The sequence below is a fragment of the Staurois parvus genome, unplaced genomic scaffold (genome assembly GCF_062004578.1).
Source record: "Staurois parvus isolate SC_StPar_1 unplaced genomic scaffold, SC_StPar_1.0 ptg000840l, whole genome shotgun sequence".
In the NCBI taxonomy this organism is placed as follows: Eukaryota; Metazoa; Chordata; class Amphibia; order Anura; family Ranidae; genus Staurois; species Staurois parvus.
In genome coordinates, this window is record NW_028318636.1 from 204,074 (window position 1) to 227,421 (window position 23,348).

General features: G+C 43.2%; 1 protein-coding gene across 1 annotated transcript; it reads right to left on the reverse strand.

Moving 5' to 3' along the window:
• Positions 1 to 1,226: 1,226 nt before the first annotated feature.
• CFAP73 (cilia and flagella associated protein 73) lies at positions 1,227 to 23,348 on the reverse strand. The gene is made up of 7 exons (XM_089655419.1): positions 23,217 to 23,348; positions 19,151 to 19,256; positions 18,391 to 18,495; positions 15,183 to 15,383; positions 14,198 to 14,419; positions 5,660 to 5,818; positions 1,227 to 4,290 (listed from the first exon to the last, which is right to left on the reverse strand). Exons 1-7 carry the CDS (start codon positions 23,270 to 23,272, stop codon positions 4,195 to 4,197), a joined length of 945 nt encoding a protein of 314 aa, XP_089511545.1. The 5' UTR covers positions 23,273 to 23,348; the 3' UTR covers positions 1,227 to 4,194.

A 23,348-nucleotide genomic window follows, 5' to 3' on the forward strand; every position in this document is an offset into this window, starting at 1 on the left:
TATTGAACTGTATAGTTGTTGTATTGTCTCCCTTTATATTGTAAAGTGCTGAGCAAACTGTTGGCGCTATATAAATCCTGTATAATAATAATAATAGTAGCACTCCATGGGTTTCATTTTTGAGGGTTAATTTGGTTTAGTGTATGAAACACATAGGAGTTCTGGCTGATATTAGAATAGGTTTATAATAACAGAACAGAGGGATTATTGCATGGAGGCACTCAGCAGGGGTGAGAAGCCAGGAGCACCAGTGGGGAACCTGAGGAGGATCAGAAAATTATTGCACAGAGCAAATAAGTATACCATATTTGTTATTTAACCGCTTCTCTGCACAAATACTGCTACAGGGTGGCAGGGCTGTGCAAAATCACATATATATATATATATACACTTGATTTTGCATTCCTGGGTAGGGGGGAGCACACGCATGCCGCCCTGCCCGCGCCGCCTTTGGTGACTGCAGCTGTCGATCACTGGGTCACGGACAGAGATTCCCCGCTGGCACCCAGCGATCGCTGAAGAACACTGACAGGTCTGTATGTAAACAATACAGATCTCTACCCTGTCAGCTCCAGCATGCTGCTTTGTTTTGCTCTGCATAGCAAAGCAATACAAAGCAGCGTGCCTACACAGTAAATCACACACAGCACACATAGCAAAACAACACACAGTTAACCCTTTGATTGCCCCAGATGTTAACCCCTTCCTGCGCAGTGTCATTAGTACAGTCAGTGCTTTTTTTTAGCTCTGATCACTGTATTAGTGTCACTGGGGATGTCAGTGGCAGTTAGTGCCATAGTCCCGCAGTAACACTATAAGACGCTGATCGCCACCATTACTAGTATTAAAAAAAACTGAAAAATTCCAGTATATATACCGCCATTTGTAGACATGTAGCAGAATACATTTTGGCCTACATTTATGACGAAATTAGCTTTTTAATTTTTTTTTATGTTTTATAGCAAAAAGTAAACAATATTGTTTTTTTTTTTCAAAATTGTCGGTCCTTTTTAGTTTATAGTGCAAAAAAATAAAAACGCAGAGGCGATCAAATACCACCGAAAGAAAGCTCTATAATTTCAATTGGGTGCAGCATTGCATGACCGCACAATTGTCATTTAAAGTAACGCAGAGCTGTATCACAAAAAAAAAGGCCTGGTCAGGAAGGGGGGTAAATCCTCTGGAGGGCAAGTGGTTAAAAAAATTAAATCTGAAGCTACAATCGATTTAAAAATGGGACAGCAAACCTACAAGCCACCAGCAGATGGCACTACAGATTCTGTTTTTTTAATAAAAGACGATCCATTTTCATATAGATGCACAAAATGCTATTTTGACAGCCATTTGTTTTTCAGAAAACAGCTATTTACAGTCATTTCATAAAATGAATCAAATATGTTGAAGCCTTCAAGCCAAGGCTGCTAAAATGTATGCTCTATCAGAAATGACTCTTTAGACATATAGAAGCAGCTGTGCGCTTCAGAACAAATAAACCCTGTTGCTCCTGAGTTAACTGCTTCCCGACTGCCCTATAGCAGAAATACTGCTACAGGGCGCCACCGGTGCGCAAAATCACACATATACAAAATTTTTCATTTCCGGGTAGGTGGCGAGCATGAGCCGCACGCGCACTCTACCCGCGTCGCCATTCGCAGCCATGGCTGTAAATCACCGGGTCCTGGCCGGTGATTATTCGCCAGCGCCTGATGATTTTGGAGGATCTCCGACAGGGAGGAGAACTGTTTTGTTTACTAACAGTTCTCTCTATCAGCTTGGGCACAGTGCTTTGGATGCAAAGCAGTGTGATTACAATGAAACACACAGACACTGCCCCCTAGTAAAACACCCCCTGCACATCAGTTAACCCTTTAATCGCCCCCCCCCCCCATGTTAACCCCTTCCTGCCTAGTGTCCTTAGTACAGTGGAAGTGCTTTTTTTCTTAGCACTGATCACTGTATTGGTGTCACTAGGGATGTCCGTGACACCAAGTCAGTTCCCCCAGTGTCAGAATGCCCGCCGCAGTCCCACTATAAGTCACCAATCGCCGCCATTACTAGTAAAAATAAATAAAAAATCCCAATATCTATACCGCCATTTGTAAATGCTATAACTTTCATGTAAACCAATTAATTTACACGTATTGGGATTTTTTTTAGCGAAGACATGTAGCAGAATACATTTTGGCCTAAATTTATGATGAAATTTGATTTTTTAAATTTTTTTACTGGACATGTTTGATAGCAAAAAGTCAAAAATATTGTTTTTTTTTTCTCAAAATTGTAGGTCTTTCTTTTTATAGCGCAAAAAATAAAAAACACACAGGCGATCAAATACCACCGAAAGAAAGCTCTATTTGTGGGACAAAAAGGATGCAAATCTCATTTGGGTGCAGCGTTGCATGACCGCGCAATTGTCAGTTAAAAAAAAGAAATGCAAATAAGGTCTGGTCAAGAAGGGGGGGGGGGGGGTAAATCCTCAGGATGACAAGTTAAAAAAAATAAAATATATGGTTGACTTGCCTTAAGGTGTATCTCTAGCCAGTAGTTTTCAAGTGTTTCTAAACTCTAGTCCCTGTTTACATCTTGCTATTTAATTTTCGGGCAGAATTGCTGCAATTCTGCATGCAATCCCAAATTGCATGGCAATTGCAGCACAACTCTCCCCAAATGCGATGTGATTCTGACGCAACTGTCACGCAAAAGGATTATGTGGCAATCGCAGCAAAACCGTGCCTTTAAAAATCGCACAACGCTTGTCGCATTAAAAGGAGCAGGAGCTTCTTTTTGGGAGACAAACACACGTAGGGCAGCTCATTCAAGATGCTAAATCTTGTGCGAATCGCACTTTTGAAAATCCTGCTTTGCCATATGTGAATGAGGCCTAAAGGTTTTTTACTTAAATGCATTCCTTGCCTTATGGTAAAAACCTCCCCCACCCCCCAACAGTTATGCAAATCAATCCAGCACTGTACCCAGGCTGCAGGTCTTCTCTCCCTGCTCTCACAGGCTTTGCTGACACCAGCAGGAGCCATTGGGGGTTCAGACGTGCTGCGTGTGTCTAGAGGAGGAGGAACAGGGAGTACTAGTCAACCCTAGAAGAGGCAATAAGGGACCCCTCAGTGCAATACTCTTGCACAGAGCAGGTAAGTAGAACTTATTTTTTATTTTAACAAAAAAAGAATATGAAGGTTTACAGTCACTTTAAAGTATAACTAAAGGTAAAACTTTTTTCCTGCATTTTTGATTAAGGGAGGGTTATAACCACTGTCAGTACTTTTTGTTTTTTAGCCATCTGTGTCCCACTGGGGAGAATTCCCTTCACTTCCTGTGCCATAGCCAAATCCAAAGTGAGGAATCCTGGAATGTCACCTAGGGGTTTATTTACTAAACCTGGTTGACTCAGAATCTTGTCCACTTCTGCATAAAAACCAATCAGCTTCCAGGTTTTATTGCTGAAGCTTAACTGAACATGCTGAGGTTAGAAGCTGATTGGCTACCATGCACAGGTGCCCAAGTTTCTGAGTCAACCAGGTTTAGTAAATAAACCCCCTAGTGTCCCCATTGAAAGATTTTTCCTCTATTATTTTTCTTGTGTCAACCCAAAATTCGGGATTTACTTACTTTCACTTTTGATGACATTGGTAAACAGGACAAATGGGGGGGGGGGGTCTCCCTAAGGTTCTATGCACACTGGGCTTAAAAAAAACGCCAGTTCCCTTGGCAGAAACAAATGCTGATATAGAGTATTTTTGTACACAGCTTACACGAGTTCAAGAGAGTTTAGCATTTTTTTCTGCCAGAAAGCTCCAATCAAAAACGCAAACCAGAAGAGTTTTTTTTCCTGCCTCTAAACTTTGAGCATAAAATATGCTTCTAATGTGCATGGAAACAGGATAACTCTAAGCTGTGTGTGTATAATAAATATATATACATATATTATAAATATAATAAAAATGTGTGTATATAATATTTTATTATATACACATACACACGCGCAAAAACATACAAACATTCTCAATCTAGGTTTTTCTATATCCACTGTCCGCTGTGACTTCTTGGTCATTACTTCATTTATTTTTGTGCTTCTGTGAAGAATGTCAATGCTGCATTTTAGGCAAGTACACAATAAGGAATGGGTGATGCAGCAACAGGCATGGTAAACTTGAGTTCTGCAAGGGTAGCTTTTGAATACAGTCAGTTGGCAGAAGACATGGCTGGTGTCTGTGGATTTATTTCAGCCTTCTTTAGGTCTTTATGTATGGCATCAAGGTCCACAAAGCAGATCTTAATCTAAATGCACAAGAAAGTTATGTTAGTATTAATTGGATGTGGCAATGAAGCATAGGAATGTTTGGCATTCTTTTAATCTGCTGCTTAGAAGTACAAAGGGCATACAGCAACTGGTGGAGTTTCCATTAAGGCTACCTTCAGATGGCCGAATATATGCGGCCTTAGGGCAGCTGCCAGAAACAATCAGATTCTTCCTTGTAATTGTTGTTGCTTGGACACATTGGGGTTCATTTACTAAAACTGGAGAGTACAACATTTGCTGAAGTAAGAAGCTGATTGGCTACCATGTACAGCCACACCAGATTTTGCACTCTCCAGTTTAATAAATCAACCCCACTGTGCGCAGCCAGCAGCAGCTATCAGATTTGTACTCTGTGCAAATCAATGGCAGGTGCTGCTGCTGTTTATTTATTTTTTCATTTATTACAGGTTCTTATATTGCTATATATATCAATATACAGAGCACTTTACATGTATATATATATTGTTAATTCACACCAGTCCCTAACCCTCAAGGAGCATACAATCTAAGGTCCCTAACTCACATTCATATACTGCTGCCAATTTAGACAGGAGCCAATTAACCTACCAGCAAGTCTTTGGAATGTGGGAGAAAACCCACACAGACACAGGGAGAACATGCAATCTCCAGGCAGGTGGTGCCGTGGTTCAGATTTGAACCAACAACCCTAGTACTGCCAGGCGGAAGTGCTAACCATTTAGCCACTGCTGCCCTGTTCACATATAACCACTCATTCAAGCAGTTACATGCACATGGAACTTACATTGACCCTGGACACAGCCAGTGTGCATCCAGGGTCAACATTTCTGCAGCTACACACAAACACGCCACAGCTAATTGTCCAGTTTGTTTATCTCCATACCACATAGATTTAAACATTAAGGATTTAATTGGATTAGAGGATTAAACTGTAGTTCAGGTATACATTTAGCTGTTAGATGCATGAAAAAAAAAGTATTAGCATTCCTTTTTTGGAAGAACATTTCTTGTTATTGAAATAAATACATCTAACACAGGACCAATTAACCAACAAATATACCCTTCTGTAAGGCTGGTCATACACTATACAATTTTCTGTCCAATTTCTGCCCAATTTCCTTTAGATTTACCTTCAACCCCGTAGTGCAAGAGCCTGCCTAACTGGATACAATTGAAAGTGTTGTTAGGCTTGACCTTTTATTATATGATTTTTGGTAAATCTAAAGCAAAATTCGAACGAAAACTGTTTAATGTATGGCCAGCCTAAGTTACTGGTTCTGTGTGGATGCCAGGGTTTGACATGATTGAACTCGTTCCTTATGTGATCATTTGTAAACCAATCAGAAAATGTGTTAGGTGGACCTTCACCTTTTCAAGCTGCATTTCAGTGTCTTCTATAGATGCATCAGACTTCATATGCATCTGCTTTGTGATGATTTGGAAGAGATTCAGAGTTGCCATTCTGATGCGACCCAATCGTAATGTATTTTCAGCTGCGGTGTTTTGAATTTGTGCCCATCGAGACTCCTGCAGAGTGTTTTAGAAAGCATTAATTGTCCTACTAATTAAACATTTTTGGCACAATATAAAAGAGAATGACATCCAGCTGTTGGTACATGTTGTGTGAGCATCACCTGGCAGTGGTAGCTTAAAAGAAGTAAGGACTTAAAAAAAAAAAAAAAAAACGCACATACTCACCTCAATGCTGTAGCTGTCCCACGTCAGCTCTAACACCGGGAACGATTACATGACCACTGATCACTCAGCTCTCAGATGTCTCAGAACAGAGGCTCCTTCCAGATCATGGAGCAGCTCTGCTATGTCAACTTATAGTGGGTAATAGCCCACTATTAACTAACTCTGGGTCACAGGAGCACTTCTGTGACCCACAAAAGAAGTATGGCCAAAAAAGGTTTGCTCATACTTCTCTTTTAAAATGTCAGTCCACCGAAAGTATATTTCTTTCTCATCCATTGAGAGACACAGGAGTTCTGAAACTGAATTATAACCCCTCCTGCTACCAGCATGCCTCAATGTTTTGCTTGTATCCTAGAAGGATTGAGGTATTTTATGCAGCTCTGCTTATTTAAAGCGGTACTACACTACATCTGAGCACCACACACCAAAAACGCTATTTAACCTCTTCACGCCAGCCGCAAGCAAATGTGCAGCCTCCCGGCGTCTGGGCCTTGATGCTGAGCGGCCACACATTTGCGTGCAATTAAGTGCTGAGAGCGTGCGCCCTGCCCGCTCCCAGCACACATGTCTGGTACTCACGGAAAGGTCCCAATCTCCTCTTTCGATCGGGACCTTTCCTGATCATGTGACCGCCGTGACGGCGAATCACGGCAGTCACATGACCTTTGAAACCCTGCCCCACCTCCAGGTTTCTGAAACCCTTAAAGTACCAGGAGGTTAATTAATTTTTAATATTCAAAGCAAACTTAGACATCTACAGTTGCAAGAAAAAGTATGTGAACCCCTTGGGATTACGTGGAGTTTTGCATGAATTGGGCATAAAATGTGCTCTGAACGTCATCTAAGTCACAACAACAGAAGAACACAGTCTGCTGAACATAATACTACACAAACATTAGATGTTGCCATGGTTTAATTGCACATAACATGTAAACATTCACAGTGCAGGGAGGAAAAAGTATGTGAGGCCCTAGCTTAATGACTTCTCCCAGAGCTAATTGGAGCCAGGAGTGAGCCAACCTTGACTCCAACCAGTGTGATGATATCGGATGTGTTGCTGACAGCTGTCCTGCCCTTAAAAAACACACACCTGTTTTGGGTTTACTGGTTTCAAGAAGCACTGTCTGTTTTGAACCATGCCTTGCAGAAAAGAGCTCTCAGAAGACCTACGATCAAGAATTGTTGACTTGCATGAAGCTGAAAAGGGCTACAAAAGTATCTCCAAAAGCCTCGATGTTCATGTGTCCATGGTAAGACAGGCTGTCTACAAATGGAGAAAGTTTAGCACTGTTGCTACTCTCCCTAGGCGTGGTCATCCTGTAAAAATGACTGCAAGAGCACAACGCAGAATGCTGCATGAGGTAAAGAAGAATCCCAGAGTGTCAGCTAAAGACCTACAGAAATCTCTGGCACATGCTAACATTTTTGTTGACACATCTACAATAAGGAAAACATTAAACAAGAATGGTGTACATGGGAGGACACCACGGAGGAAGCCATTGCTGTCCAAAAAGAATATTGCAGCACGTTTGAAGTTTGCAAAAAGAGCACCTGGATGTTCCACAGCACTACTGGCAAAATATACTGTGGACAGATGAAACCAAGATTGAGTTGTTTGGGAAGAACACACAACACTATGTGTGGAGAAAAAAAGGAACAGCACGCCAACATCAAAACCTCATCCTCACTGTAAAACATGGCGGAGGGAGCATCATGGTTTGGGGCTGCTTTGCTGCCTCAGGGCCTGGATGGATTGTTGTCATTGATGGGAAAATGAATTCCAGCGTTTATCAAGACATTTTGCAGGAAAACGTATGACCATCTGTCTGCCAACTGAAGCTCCGCAGAGGATGGGTGATGCAACAGGACAATGACCCAAAGCATACAAGTAATTCAACAAAACAATGGCTGCAACAGCACAGAATACGCCTTCTGGAGTGGCCCAGTCAGAGTCCTGACCTCAACCCGATTGAAATGCTGTGGCATGACCTTAAGAGAGCGATTCACACCAGACATCCCAAGAATATTGCTACACTGAAACAGTTTTGTGAAGAGGAGTGGTCCAAAATTACTCCAGATCGTTGTGCAGGTCTGATCTGCAACTACAGGAAATGTTTGGTTGAGGTTATTGCTGCCAAAGGAGGGTCAACCAGTTATTAAGTCCAAAGGTTCACATACTTTTTCCTCCCTGCACTGTGAATGTTTACATGTTATGTGCAATTAAACCATGGCAACATCTAATGTTTGTGTAGTATTATGTTCAGCAGACTGTATTCTTCTATTGTTTTGACTTAGATGACGTTCTGAGCACATTTTATGCCCAATTCATGCAAAACTCCACGTAATCCCAAGGGGTTCACATACTTTTTCTTGCAACTGTATTCATGTCTCGCTGCCAGCATTTCTGGCTGTGGCCATCTTGATTAAGGGCAGATGATTCAAGTAGCATTTACTTCCTAGAATCCATCTGCCCTTAGCTCACGCATGCATGTAGGAGGCTGTGCTTAGCTAAAAAAAAATCCTCCTCCCCTCCTGAAGACTTCTGGAATGTATGGCATCATTTGCCTAGGCCTGGAAACCAGAAAGTAACTGAAGAAATGTAAACAAAAGTCGAAAAGAAGTAAATATGATACTTTCCTATCAATTTACTAATGCTAGCAGTATAAGGATTAAAAAATTCAATGTTGATTGAGTGAAGTTCCACTTTAAGACTGGTTCAGATAATGCAGCTCTGGAGCACCTTTAGGTCTAGAGCATTAGGTGCCAAACCTTATTCCCCTTTTCCTCCTGGCCTGCTTCGAAGGGTGTTAACACTCTCAGAGTGCTGATGTCATTCCACTGGCTCTTTCCTGCCTACTGCAAGAGTCACATGGAGCTTTGACCTTTTACTGCTGACTGCCTGCAGTGGTGCTTAGTTGCCTCTGGCCACTAGACCCTTCAGTCTTGAGCTTTTCTGCCAGTTACCAGCTGTCTAGGTTCCATGAGTAAGTGGAAAGGCCTTAAAATACTTTAAGCTTACAATGCCTGCAGCTGTCAGAGTCCTCCTTAGCTCTGTTGGGTGTAGCTGTGCCTGTTCCTCTTCTTTGCAGAGGTCTTTACTACATTATACAGGACTTTGTCCCAGATTATCCAGCTAATTTACCTACCTGCGCAGCAAGTAGTTTATGTCACAAAGTGGTCTGTTCCTACTGTGGAACAAGCTATTTCTCGCCCTAACAAGACAACTACTATACCAATGGAGGACACCCTTCCTTTTAGGACCCCACCAATAAGAGGCTGGAAGCTGTTTGTAGGGCCATATTCACTTTAGCAGTCTCTGCTTTACATCATCTTCTGGTTGTAGATCTCATCTGCCAAGCTACATATGACTGGTTCAGAACCCTTAAATAGGATCTAATTGATGCGGACATAGAACAGCAGATCATGGATTGTGTGGACTTGATGTGCCTGGCTCTGAACTTCAGCTTTGATGGGTAGTTAGAAAACTCCTGTCTTCTGTCTCACATTAGTCTCCAGTCAGTACATATACACAGGGCTCTGTGACTAAAGTGCTGGACAGTGGTCCACATGGTCTTTGAGGGGCAACTCAGGACTGACTCTGAAGGCCATCATCAAGGATTCTACTGGGGGGAAGAGTACTCCAGCCTAAAGAGCAGACATCATTATTTGTTACTTCGCAGAAATGGCCGACTGAGTCAAAAAGTGACTCAGTCGGCCATTTCTGGAGCATGCTTATGAGTGTTTGTCAGCGCTGTTGCTGATGACCTTTTGCTCTCTGATTGCATCGAGGACCAATTTCTTGGAATCATCATTTGAGGTGTTCTATGCTTTGTGACTCCTTGTGGGTCGCATTTTGAAGGTGAGCACGCACGCTAGCTGGTGGAGGATTTTTCCGTATATGTTTGCAGCACTGGATGTTTCACAGCGTACACTGAAGATTTCTGGGACTGAGTTACTTATTGATTTATCTTTTTTAGTATTGAGTCACTTAGTTTTTAATTGTTTTTTTTTGGGGGGGGGGGGGACTGAGTCACTTTTCATAATATGCATCAGCATTATTGATTTATTCTCCTGTGTCACCAGCACTTTATAGCCTTTTTTGCGGCTGTTACTGTCACGTGGTATTTTTTGCACCCATTCATGTTTCTATATGTTATGTTTACACTTGGAAGAGGGACATATTTACATTCAGTTTATGTAATTTATGTTTCACTGATCATTCAAGTAGCGCAGCACCCTTTCACGCCTTTAATTGTTTTTCACTATTTCGGAATATAGTTAGATGTCTGCGGCCACTTTGTTTTTGTTTTTTTGGGGTCATTGGGGGTAGGGAGGTAGTGAAGGAGGATCATCTCTGTACAAACCCTCAATCCAGCTGCTAGCACTTCAGCTGGGGTTAGGAGTTCCACTGTATCGGCCTGCTGCAGGGGAGAAGGGCTGCCCACCCTGGCTCCCTGGAGCTCTGGAAGTGCTGTTGGTGCTAGACAGAGGTCAGTGGTGCTCTGCCCTGATGCCAGCTCCTCCACTGGGAAACAAAATGAAAATTCGGTGGCCTCGCACAAATCCTCCAGGACCACTGATTGTTGTAGGCAGGAGGTCAACAGCACTCTGCCTTGATGCCAGCTCTTCTGCTGAAAGCTCACTGGGTTGTTCCTCCTTAGCAGAAAAGTCTATTAAATCCCCAGTCTCTGGAATTGCTGACAATTCAAGGCACAATCTGGCAGCACTTGGGCCCAGTGGCAGCACTTCAGTGGGTAACTCGTAATCCATAACATCCATGAGTGCTGGGCAGGGGCGGACTGACCATTCGAGCATTTGGGCACTGCCCGAGGGCCCAGGGTCAGTAGGGGGCCCCATGAAATTATAGACTTTTTTGGGTGTGCTTTGAGTGTGAGCAAGGACACAGGGGCCCCATGATCCCCTATTGCCCGGGGGCCCCATGAGTTGTCAGTCCACCCCTGGTGCTGGGGCATACTGTTGAGCTTCGTCAAACAGTCTTTTATATGCTTGTTCCAGCTCCCATTCTTGTGTAACTATAGTCCAAGTCACTTCTTAATCCGAGCTCACTGGGAAGGTCTAACTCCCTAAAATCTTGGATGTCCTCTCATCTCCGCTCCACTACCAAAATGTGGATCCTCCTGAAGCATCTCAAATATTAATCCCGGGCCACTGTAGTCATAGCCTTCTATTGGATTGCTGTTCTATAGCCACGGACACACTTGGGTAGCGTATCATTGCAACGCCCGATAACCATTATCTAGCACCATTTCTGTCTGAACCAACCTATACAGCTTCATCATCCACTCCTTCCGAGGATTATCTCCTAGGAATGGTATATGCAAGTCCAAGTGCAGCCAGGGATGTAGGGAGAATCTTTCCATAATAGTCTTGCTCCACTTGGAGAGCCTCCAACCAAAGCCTTTCAGCGAATCACGTCTCTCAATTCCAGCATGTCCTGTGTAGAACCAGACTCTCCATACATGGCAATATTCTCTTGCATACACCACTGGAACTCCGCTTCCATGGCGACCGGCTCCTGGAACACTTCTTCGATATCACCCGATACCGATTTTTATACATTTCAGGAATAGGGGCAGTCCCCACATGAACAATAAAAACAAATATACATTAGGATAAACATCCCGCAATGGTTTGGTAACAAGGTGAAGTAGGCATAATACTAATCTCATCTCCAGGAGAACTAGCAGACAGACAGAAACAATAGGTGACTCAATTAACTCAATTAACAATGGGAATGCAAATCGTGGAGGCACACAATGGTAGAAAGACAGTAAACACATCCCATCTTAATAAACAGATTAGAGCAAGAGTCCTCAGCATCAGATTGTTTTGAGCTTAATATATCAACATCTGAAGCTAGGAAGGGGGGGAGGGGATTGAAGACGTCAATGCTGGTTTGGGCACAGAGACCCCAAAACTGTATCCTGGTCCTTCAATTCTCAGAGTCTGTGTTTTACGGGGTTACATGGACTTGAAACTGAAGTAAACTACTCCAAAAGGTCCATCTAGGCACACACCTCCCAAAGAATAGAGCCCTCTCAGATGCCAGGGCCATGGTCAGTTGGCAAGAGGCTAGCGCCTGCAGTCCCCTCTAAAAGCCCCTGTCCCTCTTAGGTCAGTCTCTCCTTGTGGGACAAATCAGCCTTGTCTCTGGACAAGCTGATTCCTTTAACACCATTGACCAGGCTGTCTCTGTCTTAGTGGCTTTGGGATCCAGCTCTGATATTAGGTAAATCGTTCCTTCCTATATTCTGAAAGATCCTGATGATGGACACCAGCCTGTCAGTCTGGGAGGAAGCCCTGGGTACTGTGTCATGCAGAGAACTTGTTTGCCGGGGAAATCTCGCTCCTAATCAATATCTTGGAGCTTCAGATGCTTTGTTTTTGTCTTTCCCTTCAGCATTGGACTGACCAGAGTCACCTGATCCAGATCCAGTGAGCCAATGCCTGTGTACTGTAGATCAATTATGAGGGATGAAAAAGCAGTCACTACAGAAAATGGGGTAAAGCAAACTCTATCTTGGGCAGAACATCATGTTCCAGCTGTCAGCTGTACATGGACATAATTAGTAGGCAGATTTTCTCAGCCAACAATGTCTGGACCTGGTAGAGTTATCTCTATACCTAGAGGTGTTCCAAGAAGTCTGTTGCAAGTGGGGAGACCCTGAATGTGGACATCTTGGCCTCCAGATTCAACAACAAACTGCACTTGTTTGTGTCCAGGTCTGAGGTTCTGCTGCCTGAAGGGGTGGATGCAATAGTAGCTGTATGGGATCAGTACTGCCAGATTTATGCACTTGCTTTTGTGTTCCAGAGTCCTGCTCTATGAGCAAAACTTTTCTGCTGGGGTATCCCACGTGGTTCCCCTGGTGAAATCTCCTCTGCCTCCATAAGATTTGAATTTGGTCCTCTCTGCACTTCAGAAGCTCCCATTTGAACCTACCAGAGACATTCCTCTCTCTGTTATGACTACCAGGTTATTTTTCCTAGTAGCTATCACTTCAGCTATGCAAACATCTGAACTGGCAGCCTTATTTTGCAAGAAATCCTTTTTAATCCTGCTTTTCAGGACAAAGCGGTGTTGAGACCTAGGCTTTCTTTACTTTGTAAGGTGGCATCTGCCTTTAACCTTAATGAAGGTACTGCTTTTCTACATCTTGCTCTGGTTTACTAGAAGGAGGTTTTTCTCCTTTATCTGGATGTTGTTCGGGCTGTGTGAGCTTATCTCTCAGCCACAGCTTTATTTTTGGAAAGCAGATTCCCTTTTTATTATTTTAAATGGGCACAGGAAAGGCACTCGGGCTCTTGTTCCACCACTTCTACGTGTCTCACGCAGACCAACATTCTTGCTTTTTGTCTCAAGGATCACAGTCCCCCTTTTCAATTAAGGCTCACCCAACCAGGGCATTTTGGCATCATGCCTCTGTCTCCCAGGTTTTTAAGTGTGCACCTGATTTTCTGTTCACATATTCTCTAAGTTTTACCAGATAAATGTTTTTGCCTCATCTTATGCTAGCTTCAGGCGTAAGGCCATTCAGGTGTCTCTTTGAGCTGTAGGCAGCTCCTTGTCCTCGATGGGCTGGTTAGCTGTGTTGCCCATCGCTCAGTCAGACTGCATTTGTGCATGGTTTTAGTCCTGTGTCCCTTAATGGACAGGAGAATAAAAATATAAGGATTTTTATACTCATCATAAAATCATTTTCTCAGGGTCCACTGAGGAACGGAACTTCTGAAACCTTTGGGTTATAGTGCCCCTTACAGGAGGACTAGACACTGGCAAAAAAAATGTAGGTCAGTCCTGAGTAAAACTCCTCCTACTGCTAGCATGCCATGGTTTGGTAGTAAAGCAGTATCAAGAGCTTGATTATCAAAACAGAGAGGCAGGACATGTGTCCTTTAGTGAACTTCATGAAAGAGATTTTAAGGTGAGTTCAATAATCCTATTAATTTCATTGTATACATGCAAGTTAGGTGAGTCATCTATGTGATTTTTAGATTTCTTGATGACTTCAACATTAGCATCAAATTATTTATATATATTTTACCCTTTGGCTTTGAGTTCCATGTTACAGCCATTCCATACACAATGAGGCTGTTAGATAAACTCTACTAAATATTTCATTTGAGTAGAAATTCTTTGTAAGCATGTTGTAAAGATTCCCAGTGCAAAGCTAGGAACAATCATACCCATTCCAGCTCTATAGCTCTTGCTCTCTCCAGCTCTTCTTGTAGATCAGCCAGCTGGTTATTGAGCTCCAGGATCTGGCTGCGGGCTTCCTCCTGATAATGCAGCAGTCGTGCCTTTTCTTTTTCAGTATTCTCCTGATTTTCAAGCTCCCGCTTTAGCAACTTGTCTTGCGTAGCCATTAAGGTGTTGAACCGGTCTATCATTTCCTGTACTTCTTGGAACTAGAGAGAGAAATACAGCAACAAATAGTGTTTGAAAAACATTATATTTCCCATAATTCTATTTGTGGACACAAATCAAATGACGTGTATTTAAATTTAAAGTGCCCATCAAAGTTCATATGCATCTCAAAGGACAGCAAGAACACCTTACATTTTGAATAACCAGCATTAAAGTTTAACATAATACCTGTGGAGCTCCTTTTAATGAGCACTTTCATGAGCACTACCTGCTTGGTGATGTTGTCTATCCAAGGTACACAAGGGCTGCTTTTGAGGGGCTACATCACAATGCTTATCAGAAATATCAACTAAGTGACATTTCATAAATCTGTACACAGCAGAACCAACACTGCCACCATGAGCCTTTTTTTAATCCACACACCAGGGGGGCAGAGAAGCATGTCCTGCCCAGGGGCGGACTGACCATTTGGAAACTCAGGCACTGCCTGAGGGCCCGAGGTCAGTAAGGGGCCCCATGAGATGCCCCTGGTACCTTTTTCATAGGCTTTTTTGAGTTTGGGCAAGAATACAAGGACCCCATGATCCCCTATTGCCCGGGGGCCCCATGAGTTGTCAGTCCGACCCTGGTCCTGCCACTACATGCATGTAGAGAAAGGCCAGATCTGTCACTGTCATTTTATGGCCAGGTGTAAATGAGTTTTATAAGTAACATAATAGACAATGAAAAGGATATGACACGGCTCTGTTTAGGCAGATGGTTCACCATAAAGTGAACATCAGAATGCCAGCATAACATCCATACCTCTTCAGTCCTTTCCAGTACTCTCTGCAGGTAGTTTTGGTATATACTGGTTTTCTCTTGTCTACGCAGCAGTCTCTCCTTACATACTTGCAGCTGCTTGTTTTTCACCTGTAAACGTATGGCTTCCCTTTCTTTCTGAGCTGCCAGCTGTTGCTCCTCAGTTGCTTTTCGCAGTGCGCGTTTACGCTTTGAGTCATTTTCCTGCAGAAAATCAAAGCATGAGGTATAGAAAGGTGGCATGTGCCATCTTTTTATAGAAATAACAAGTCTCTTTATGAACAATGACAGTGGCACACATCATGGAAGATCCCATAAAACCGGCCATAGATGAGTGGAAAACTAAATGAAATTTGTGTTGATCATCAAATCATTTGGGGTTTTTTTGCATCATTAGTGTGCCAGTTGCGTCACATGATTTTCGTGCTGCAATCCAAAGTGCCTGATCCAAAATGCTGGTTTTTTTTTTACAAAAACGAAAAAAGGAAGGCACAAATGTTTGAGCTCTTTTCGTTTTTCGACCAGCAGAACGTTCGGTTTTCAACTCATCTGTGGCCTTCTTAACTCTCTAGCATTTTTTCCAGGTACAGTAATTATTTTTCAGATCCTTGCAACACTATTAACTTGATGAAAACACACTGGTCCTTCATTTAGTTATTACTGACTGCTTTAAAATGTAAATTTTTTATGATTCACTGTTCATTACCTAACCCATTACATTAGCCTTGATGACCACAGCAAATGTTGCCATCTTCCAATGTGCGGACTGCTACTAACTCTATAGCACCACTGTGCATTTAAAAATTACATTGTTTTTGTTTGTTTTTGAAGTGATACATTTTTTATTCATTTTGGTTTGGGAAAAAAAGAAACATGTACTAGACACAAACAGCATTTTTTTTGCTGTCCAGATAACCTCTAAACATATTTAACTGTTTGTCGTGTCTACAGGCATATTAAACTGGATTGTGTTACTGACGATTTATGCTTATCACTTGGTTTAAAAATAAGGAAATACATTTCATTTCGTGTTGAAACAAATATGGAAAGACTTAACATTGCAAAAAATATATATACTTTTAAATGCACACCATTAGCAACAGCATAAATCAATATGCATTCATTAATGAACGATTTCATGTATGTATTGACTATTTTTTCCTTTTTGCCTTTAAAGCAGAGGTCCAGTGAGAATTAAAAAAAATAGAAGTCAGCAGCTACAAAAATTGTAGCTGCTGACTTTTATCCTAGGTTCACATATCTGCGGTGCGGTATATCCCATGTGATTTGCACAGGAACAACACCGCATTCCTGTGAAAATCACTTGCAATTTGTGTGCGGTGCAATTGTACCCATACATTTTGTATGGCTCTATTCACACCGCAACCGCACCAAAAACGTGCAGGACCCTTTTTTGGGTCCGCACTAGAATTGGATTGCATAGGTATTCGCACCTATGTGATCCGAGTCTGCATATCACACCGTGTTTTGCGGACCGCTTTTGGGGTGTTGTTAACATACACACCCACAGCGGTTCGCATGAACGGGTGCGATTCTGGTGTGGTGCGGAATTCGCACTGAAAACACTGCGAATTCCACACCAAATCACTGTGAACCAGGGCTCAAAAAATAGACACTGATCTGTCCCTCGATCCCGCGTGTCCTCACACTGGCTGGGCTGACCGACCGTCCTGTCTCCTCGGGCCTGGCATCTTCAGTGCAGGCACTCGACTGTGACAGCTTGCAGCTTCACAGCCGGGTACCCACTGCACATGCACCAGTAGCGCTACAGTTTGTGAATGGTCCCTTAGTCTTCTGGGACCTGTCACATGTCCCAGAAGACTACAGGAGGGGGGGACAATTTCCGCTTCCGATTGCCTAGGAGATCGCAACAGAAATGGGAGCGGGGACCTGTCAAATTTGGGAACCCCCCTCGCTCCCCAAAGGTGTCAATCCTTAATGGGGAACAGGGGACAAAGCCTTCAAGCGGAACTTCCCCTTTTGGGTGGAGCTCCACTTTAAGTGATTTTTTTTCTTTTGGGTCTTCAGTTGTACAAATACACCCTAAAACTTAAAGTGATATTAAAGGCAGGCTTACCAGCTCTGTGCAGTGGTTTTGCACAGAGCATCCCCAATTCTCCTCTTCTCAGGTTCCCCGCCGGCACTCCTGGCCACTCACTCCTGTTGGGTGTCTCCAGAGCAAGCCAATTGCATTGGGGGCACCTGAGCAGGCTCGTTCCCGAGCCACTGTTCTGTGTGTCCATTCACACACAGAGCGCGGCTCAGTCCTGATCATCCCCCCCCTCTCTCCTCATTGACTCACTGGCTGTGATTGACAGTAGAGGGAGCTGTCTCAACCAATGAGGAGAGAGACCCAGGAGAGCCGCTGCTCTTTTGCACATCGCTGGATCGAGATGAGGTTCATGTAAGTATTAGGGGGGCTGGGGGTGCTGCTACACACTGAAGGTTTTTCACCTTCATGCATAGAATGCATGAAGGTAAAAAACCTTGGGCCTTTAGAACCAACTCAATGGTTTGCATAATTACCCTACATGTGTTATTCATTGGCAGTAACAAACCTATAAGGCCCAAAATTGGTAAAGTATAAAAATGACAAAAGTACAAAATTACAGCTTTTTCACATGATCACTGGCCAATCATAGTGTAAGTGAGAGCCACTCTGGTTCTACCATGGGCAATATACAGTATAAACCAGGGTAGAATACTTCATGTTACTGTAGAGTCATGTTTAGACTTTGGGAAAGACCACAGACCCAGACGTAGCAATATTTCTAGTGCACGGCATGCTGCTGCTCCATTCTGTACCAAAATGAATTACCATGTAAGGATGAATCAGTCTGGAACTGATATTTCATTAATTGAGAAATATACAAGGGTCTGTGTAGCACACACTATTCATATTAAAGATCAGAGAACTCATAAATCAAGGATTGCCAGGGATGAATCATGCAAACACTAGGCACTTACGTTCAGGTGGGATCCTTGTTCAAATAGAATGTTTGAACAAATAAAACTACTGACAGATTTCTCTTTTGTATTTAGATTTTTTTTCAGATAGCAAATGTTTAAAATACTACAATAAAACAATAAACAATAAAGACAATAAAACGCCATCATCATGATATCCATCACTAACTGGTTGCTGTTGATGAATATTGACAAATGTATTGACCAAGAAGCTTGACTCTACCTTGAGAAACTTATCAAATTTAAACAACGAATCCTTAAGTTTCTCTTCCTTGTGTTCCAATTCTGCACGACGCTGCTGAAGGCTCTCTGTTTTCATTTGGAATTCCTGTAATAAAGTGGAAGGGTAAACTAGCAGAAGTACAATGTTATTTTATGGTAGTATTATGTACAATTAAAATATATTGCACTGGCCATGCACAGAATTGATAAAATATTGACTGCCCCTGTGGCACTCCAACATACATTCTTCCTTTACTAAGGCTTATAGATGCACCTAAGATATGCGCCTGTGGACAAAAACCTACAGTAGTTTTAATGATTTGTGGTTTTAGCTGGCCATACGCTCATCAAAAAAATGACCATTTTAGCAGGGTCTGGCCAAATTTCTATCTGTGTGTGGCAGTCTTCATTTGACAGAAGTTAACCGCTTGAAGAGGCATGTGGGAAATTTTTTCTCAATCAGCATCTGCAGCCGCTGACCAGTGAATTCTGAAAGCAGCAGGTTCAGCTGTCAGAATACAGTATCCTGTTAGGGAGATTTCCCCATCCACCTCTTTTGTGAGGATGGAGGAATCTATTAGCTTTTTTTTTTGTTCAGCCCACTGGCCATACAAAAAAGATTACATATATAGCCAGAATTACACTCACACAACATTGAGTGGCGCTTCCAAAATGAAAGCTAAAACCCAAGATAAATAAACGTAGAGAAATAATACAGTATAGTGGTATAAAAAACAAATGAATAAAGATTTCGGCTCCACCTCTTTCTGTGTATTTAAAGCTTGCTCAACTTCAATCATCTCTCGTCTCTTTTCTAGAAGACGGGTAGCTGGAGTTAGGAAATCATCCTCCCGATCTGGCATTCGCCTGTTATACATAGTAGAGGAAATCTTCTGTTTAGTGAACATTCTAACTGGTACTATTCTAAACAGATATACAGGAGTCACATGCAAAAAAAAAGGATTCTGAGTGATTACATCAGTATTTCTGCCAGAGTACAATATGAAAACTGAGCCTATCACAAACCTAGGCAATCGATGATAAAAAAAACAGCATAAGCAGAGCATGCATTCAGTGAAAAGCACAAGTCAAAATGATTAGTATATTCAGAAAACTGCAAATCTTGAAATTTCCTGTAAATGTCAGCTGTGCCCATCCACATCTCAAGCCTCTTCACTGGTCATAGAGATTGTACATCAGGATAAAGGACCAGTATTGGTCTATACCTCTGAATCCAAGGACGGACTAAGCGGGGTAGGTAGAAGAGGTGACTGCCTTGGGTGCCACAGCAAGAAAAAGGGGGAAAAAGAGCAGAACCTGCAACTTATGTTGTTAACGTAGTATACATTCCACATAGTAAAAAAGAGAGACGCAGCACCATCTAAGTGCAGCAATAAAGCTTGACTCAGTGGCAGCTGATTCAAAAAGAGCTAGAAGAGACTCTGTGTGAACCAGAGGCTGTGCCAGGACTGCACAGGTCAAATACTCGTATTGTTCTAGGGGAGAGGACACCGAAGATATACTCACCTGACCCGCCAATCCTCCCAGCACAAGAACGGTCCTTTCGGCTCCTACTCCCCCCCCACCTGCGGTCCAGCAGTCTTGTAAATAGACACTCCATAGACAGGAACAGTCCACTGCTGGACCGTGGGGGAGTGCAGTTTTCTGGAGGATTGGTGGGTCAGGTACAGGTGAAACTCAAAAAAATTGAATATTGTGCAAAAGTTCATTTATTTCAGTAATGCAACTTAAAAGGTGAAACAAATATATGAGATAGACTCATTATATGCAAAGCAAGATAGTTCAAGCCGTGATTTGTCATAATTGTGATGATTATGGCTTACAGCTCATGAACCCCAAATCCACAATCTCAGAAAATTAGAATATTACATGCAATCAATAAAACAAGGATTGTACATAGAACAATATTGGACCTCTGAAAAGTATAAGCATGCATATGTACTCAGTACTTGGTTTGGGCCCCTTTTGCAGCAATTACTGCCTCAATGCGGCGTGGCATGGAAGCTATCAGCCTGTGGCACTGCTGAGGTGTTATGGAAGACCAGGATGCTTCAATAGCGGCCTTCAGCTCTTCTGCATTGTTCGGTCTCATGTCTCTCATCTTTCTCTTGGCAATGCCCCATAGATTCTCTATGGGGTTCAGGTCAGGCGAGTTTGCTGGCCAATCAAGCACAGTAATCCCACGGTCATTGAACCAGGTTTTGGTGCTTTTGGCAGTGTAGGCAGGTGCCAAGTCCTGCTGGAAAATGAAGTCAGCATCCCCATAAAGCTCGTCTGCAGAAGGAAGCATGAAGTGCTCCAAAATCTCCTGGTAGACGGCTGCGTTGACCCTGGACTTAATGAAGCACAGTGGACCAACACCAGCAGATGACATGGCTCCCCAAATCAACACAGACTGTGGAAACTTCACACTGGACTTCAAGCATCTTGCAGTGTGTGCCTCTCCATTCTTCCTCCATACTCTGGGTCCTTGGTTTCCAAATGAGATGCAAAAGTTGCTCTCATCAGAAAAGAGGACTTTGGACCACTGAGCAACAGACCAGGTCTGTTTTTTTTAGCCCAGGTAAGACGCTTCTGACGTTGTTTGTTGTTCAGGAATGGCTTGACAAGAGGAATACGACATTTGAAGCCCATGTCCAGGAACCGGCTGTGTGTGATGGCTCTTGATGCACTGACTCCAGCCTCCGTCCACTCCTTGTGAAAGTCCCCAACACTTTTGAATGGCCTTTTCCTGACAATTCTCTCCAGGCTGCGGTTATCCCTGCTGCTTGTGCACCTTTTTCTTCCACACTTTTCCCTTCCACATAACTTTCTATTAATGTGCTTTGATACAGCACTTTGGGAACATCCAACTTCCTTTGCAATTACCTTTTGAGGCTTTCCCTCCTTATGGAGGGTGTCAATGATGGTTTTCTGCACAACTGTCAGGTCAGCAGTCTTTCCCATGATTGTGATTCCTACTGAACCAGACTGAGAAACCATTTAAAGGCTCAGGAACCCTTTGCAGGTGTTATGGCTTAATTAGCTGATTGGAGTGGGACACTTTGAGCCTAGAATATTGCACCTTTTCACAATATTCTCATTTTCTGAGATTGTGGATTTGGGGTTTTCATGAGCTGTAAGCCATAATCATCACAATTATGACAAATCACAGCTTGAACTATCTTGCTTTGCATGTAATGAGTCTATCTCATATATTAGGGCTCGTTCACACTTGACTGTTTTACCAACGCTTGCCAAACGCCCCTATAGCGTTTGGCAAGCGTTGGTCTGGCGTTTGCGGAGTGTTTTTTAACGCTCGGCAAATGCTCCGCAAACGCCGCATGCGCGATTTAGCGGCAGTTGCTAGGCGTTTGCCGAGCGTTAAAAACGCCCACAAACGCCTATAATGTAGTTTAAATGGTGTTACCGCTCCGCAAACGCCCCACAACAGCGTCGCAACCGCACCACAAACGCCAGCTAGAATAGGAGGCTTCAACGCCTCCTGACTCGACCAGAGGCGTCCGTTTTGCCGTGATGCAATGCTAACGCTCCCGTTAGAACAGCACCATGTGCTGCAATGTGCAGAATTGTCAGAGGCGTTTGGGAAGCGGTAAAAACGCTTCCCAAATGCCTCTCTGCCACCTGCACACAACGCTAGTGTGAATGTAGCCTTAGTTTCACCTTTTAAGTTGAATTACTGAAATAAATGAACTTTTGCACGATATTCTAATTTTTCGAGTTTCACCTGTAAGTATGAGCTTAGTCCTCACCCCTAGAAAAAACAAGCAGCTGATCCATGTGGTGTGGGCACAGCTCCCCTGCATGGTAAAAAAAATATGTGGACTGGAGTTCTGCTTTAAACTCTTCAATAATTTTTGTAACGTATAAAATGTGCCCATACATGAACTTTAATTACGCAGTAAACAATAAGATGCTGTATATCTTTTTGCTGTCTGTGGTACTTAAAGCGGACCTCCTGTCTCTGGTGAAAAAAAAATAAAAGTGAGCAGCTACAAAAAGTGTAGCTGCTGATTTTTAAAAACCAGCCACTTACCTGTCCTAAGATCCAGCGGTGTTCTTACTGCAGCCGGGTTCACAGCAGTCCTGTGTCCCTTGCGCCGGCATCTTAAGTGTGGGCACCTGGCTGTGACAGCTTGCGGCAATGGTTCTGCAGTCCTCTGGGACCTGTCACATGTCCCATGAGACTTCGGGGGGGGGGGGGGGGGAACTAGGCAATCGCAGTGGACATGGGTACCTATCAAAATTGGGTACTCGCTCCCCACAGATGCCAATCCTTAACAGAGAGCAGGGGATGAGGCCTAACACCCGTCACTTACACTGAGTCGCATGATTCAAAATCAGGTGACATGCCAATTTCGGTTGCGATTTGCAAGACGTCTGACACAGATGTCTATGCAAACCGCAACAAAACGAATGCATGCACTACTTTAGAAATTGGTGGAACCGCACCGATATGACCACTCTAATAGCAGACAATAGGGTGCAACTTGGCATACGATGTGTAAGTCGCAGGGCATGGAAATCGCATGCCAAGTCACACCTGATGTGACCGGAGTGTTAAAGCTGAACTTCCCCTTTTAGGTGGAGCTCTGCTTTAAAATGAACTAAGAGATCCAAGTCATTTAGCTAGAAGCTACTAATTACAGAAGATACAGGATTGGATCTCTGATGATCAGCAGCTGAAATATCTGCACACAGAGGAGGAAGCCGGACACAGGGGGAGCAGACAGAGGAGGAGGGGGGGACAGACAGAGCGGGAAGAAGTCTGGACACACAGGCACAGTCACATGAAGGTATGCTCACACTAGCAGCTTGTCTTCGAAAGCCGCCCGAAAATATTCCCGCAGATCGAACTCCATGGCTAAGGCTCCTTATACAGGACAGCGCCAGAGCTGAGCGTGTTCTCGTTACCCTGGAAACAACCTGTTCCGCCTC

Bases quoted from the DNA above. Each gene is read 5' to 3' on its own strand.
- CFAP73 (XM_089655419.1), bottom strand. From the start codon at position 23,272: ATGGAGTTCGATCTGCGGGAATATTTTCGGGCGGCTTTCGAAGACAAG. The intron at 14,420-15,182 runs GTATGGATGTTA...TTCTCTCTCTAG, and splicing joins TACTGGAAAGGACTGAAGAG to TTCCAAGAAGTACAGGAAAT. The intron at 5,819-14,197 runs GTATGATTGTTC...AACACTCTGCAG, and splicing joins GAGCTATAGAGCTGGAATGG to GAGTCTCGATGGGCACAAAT.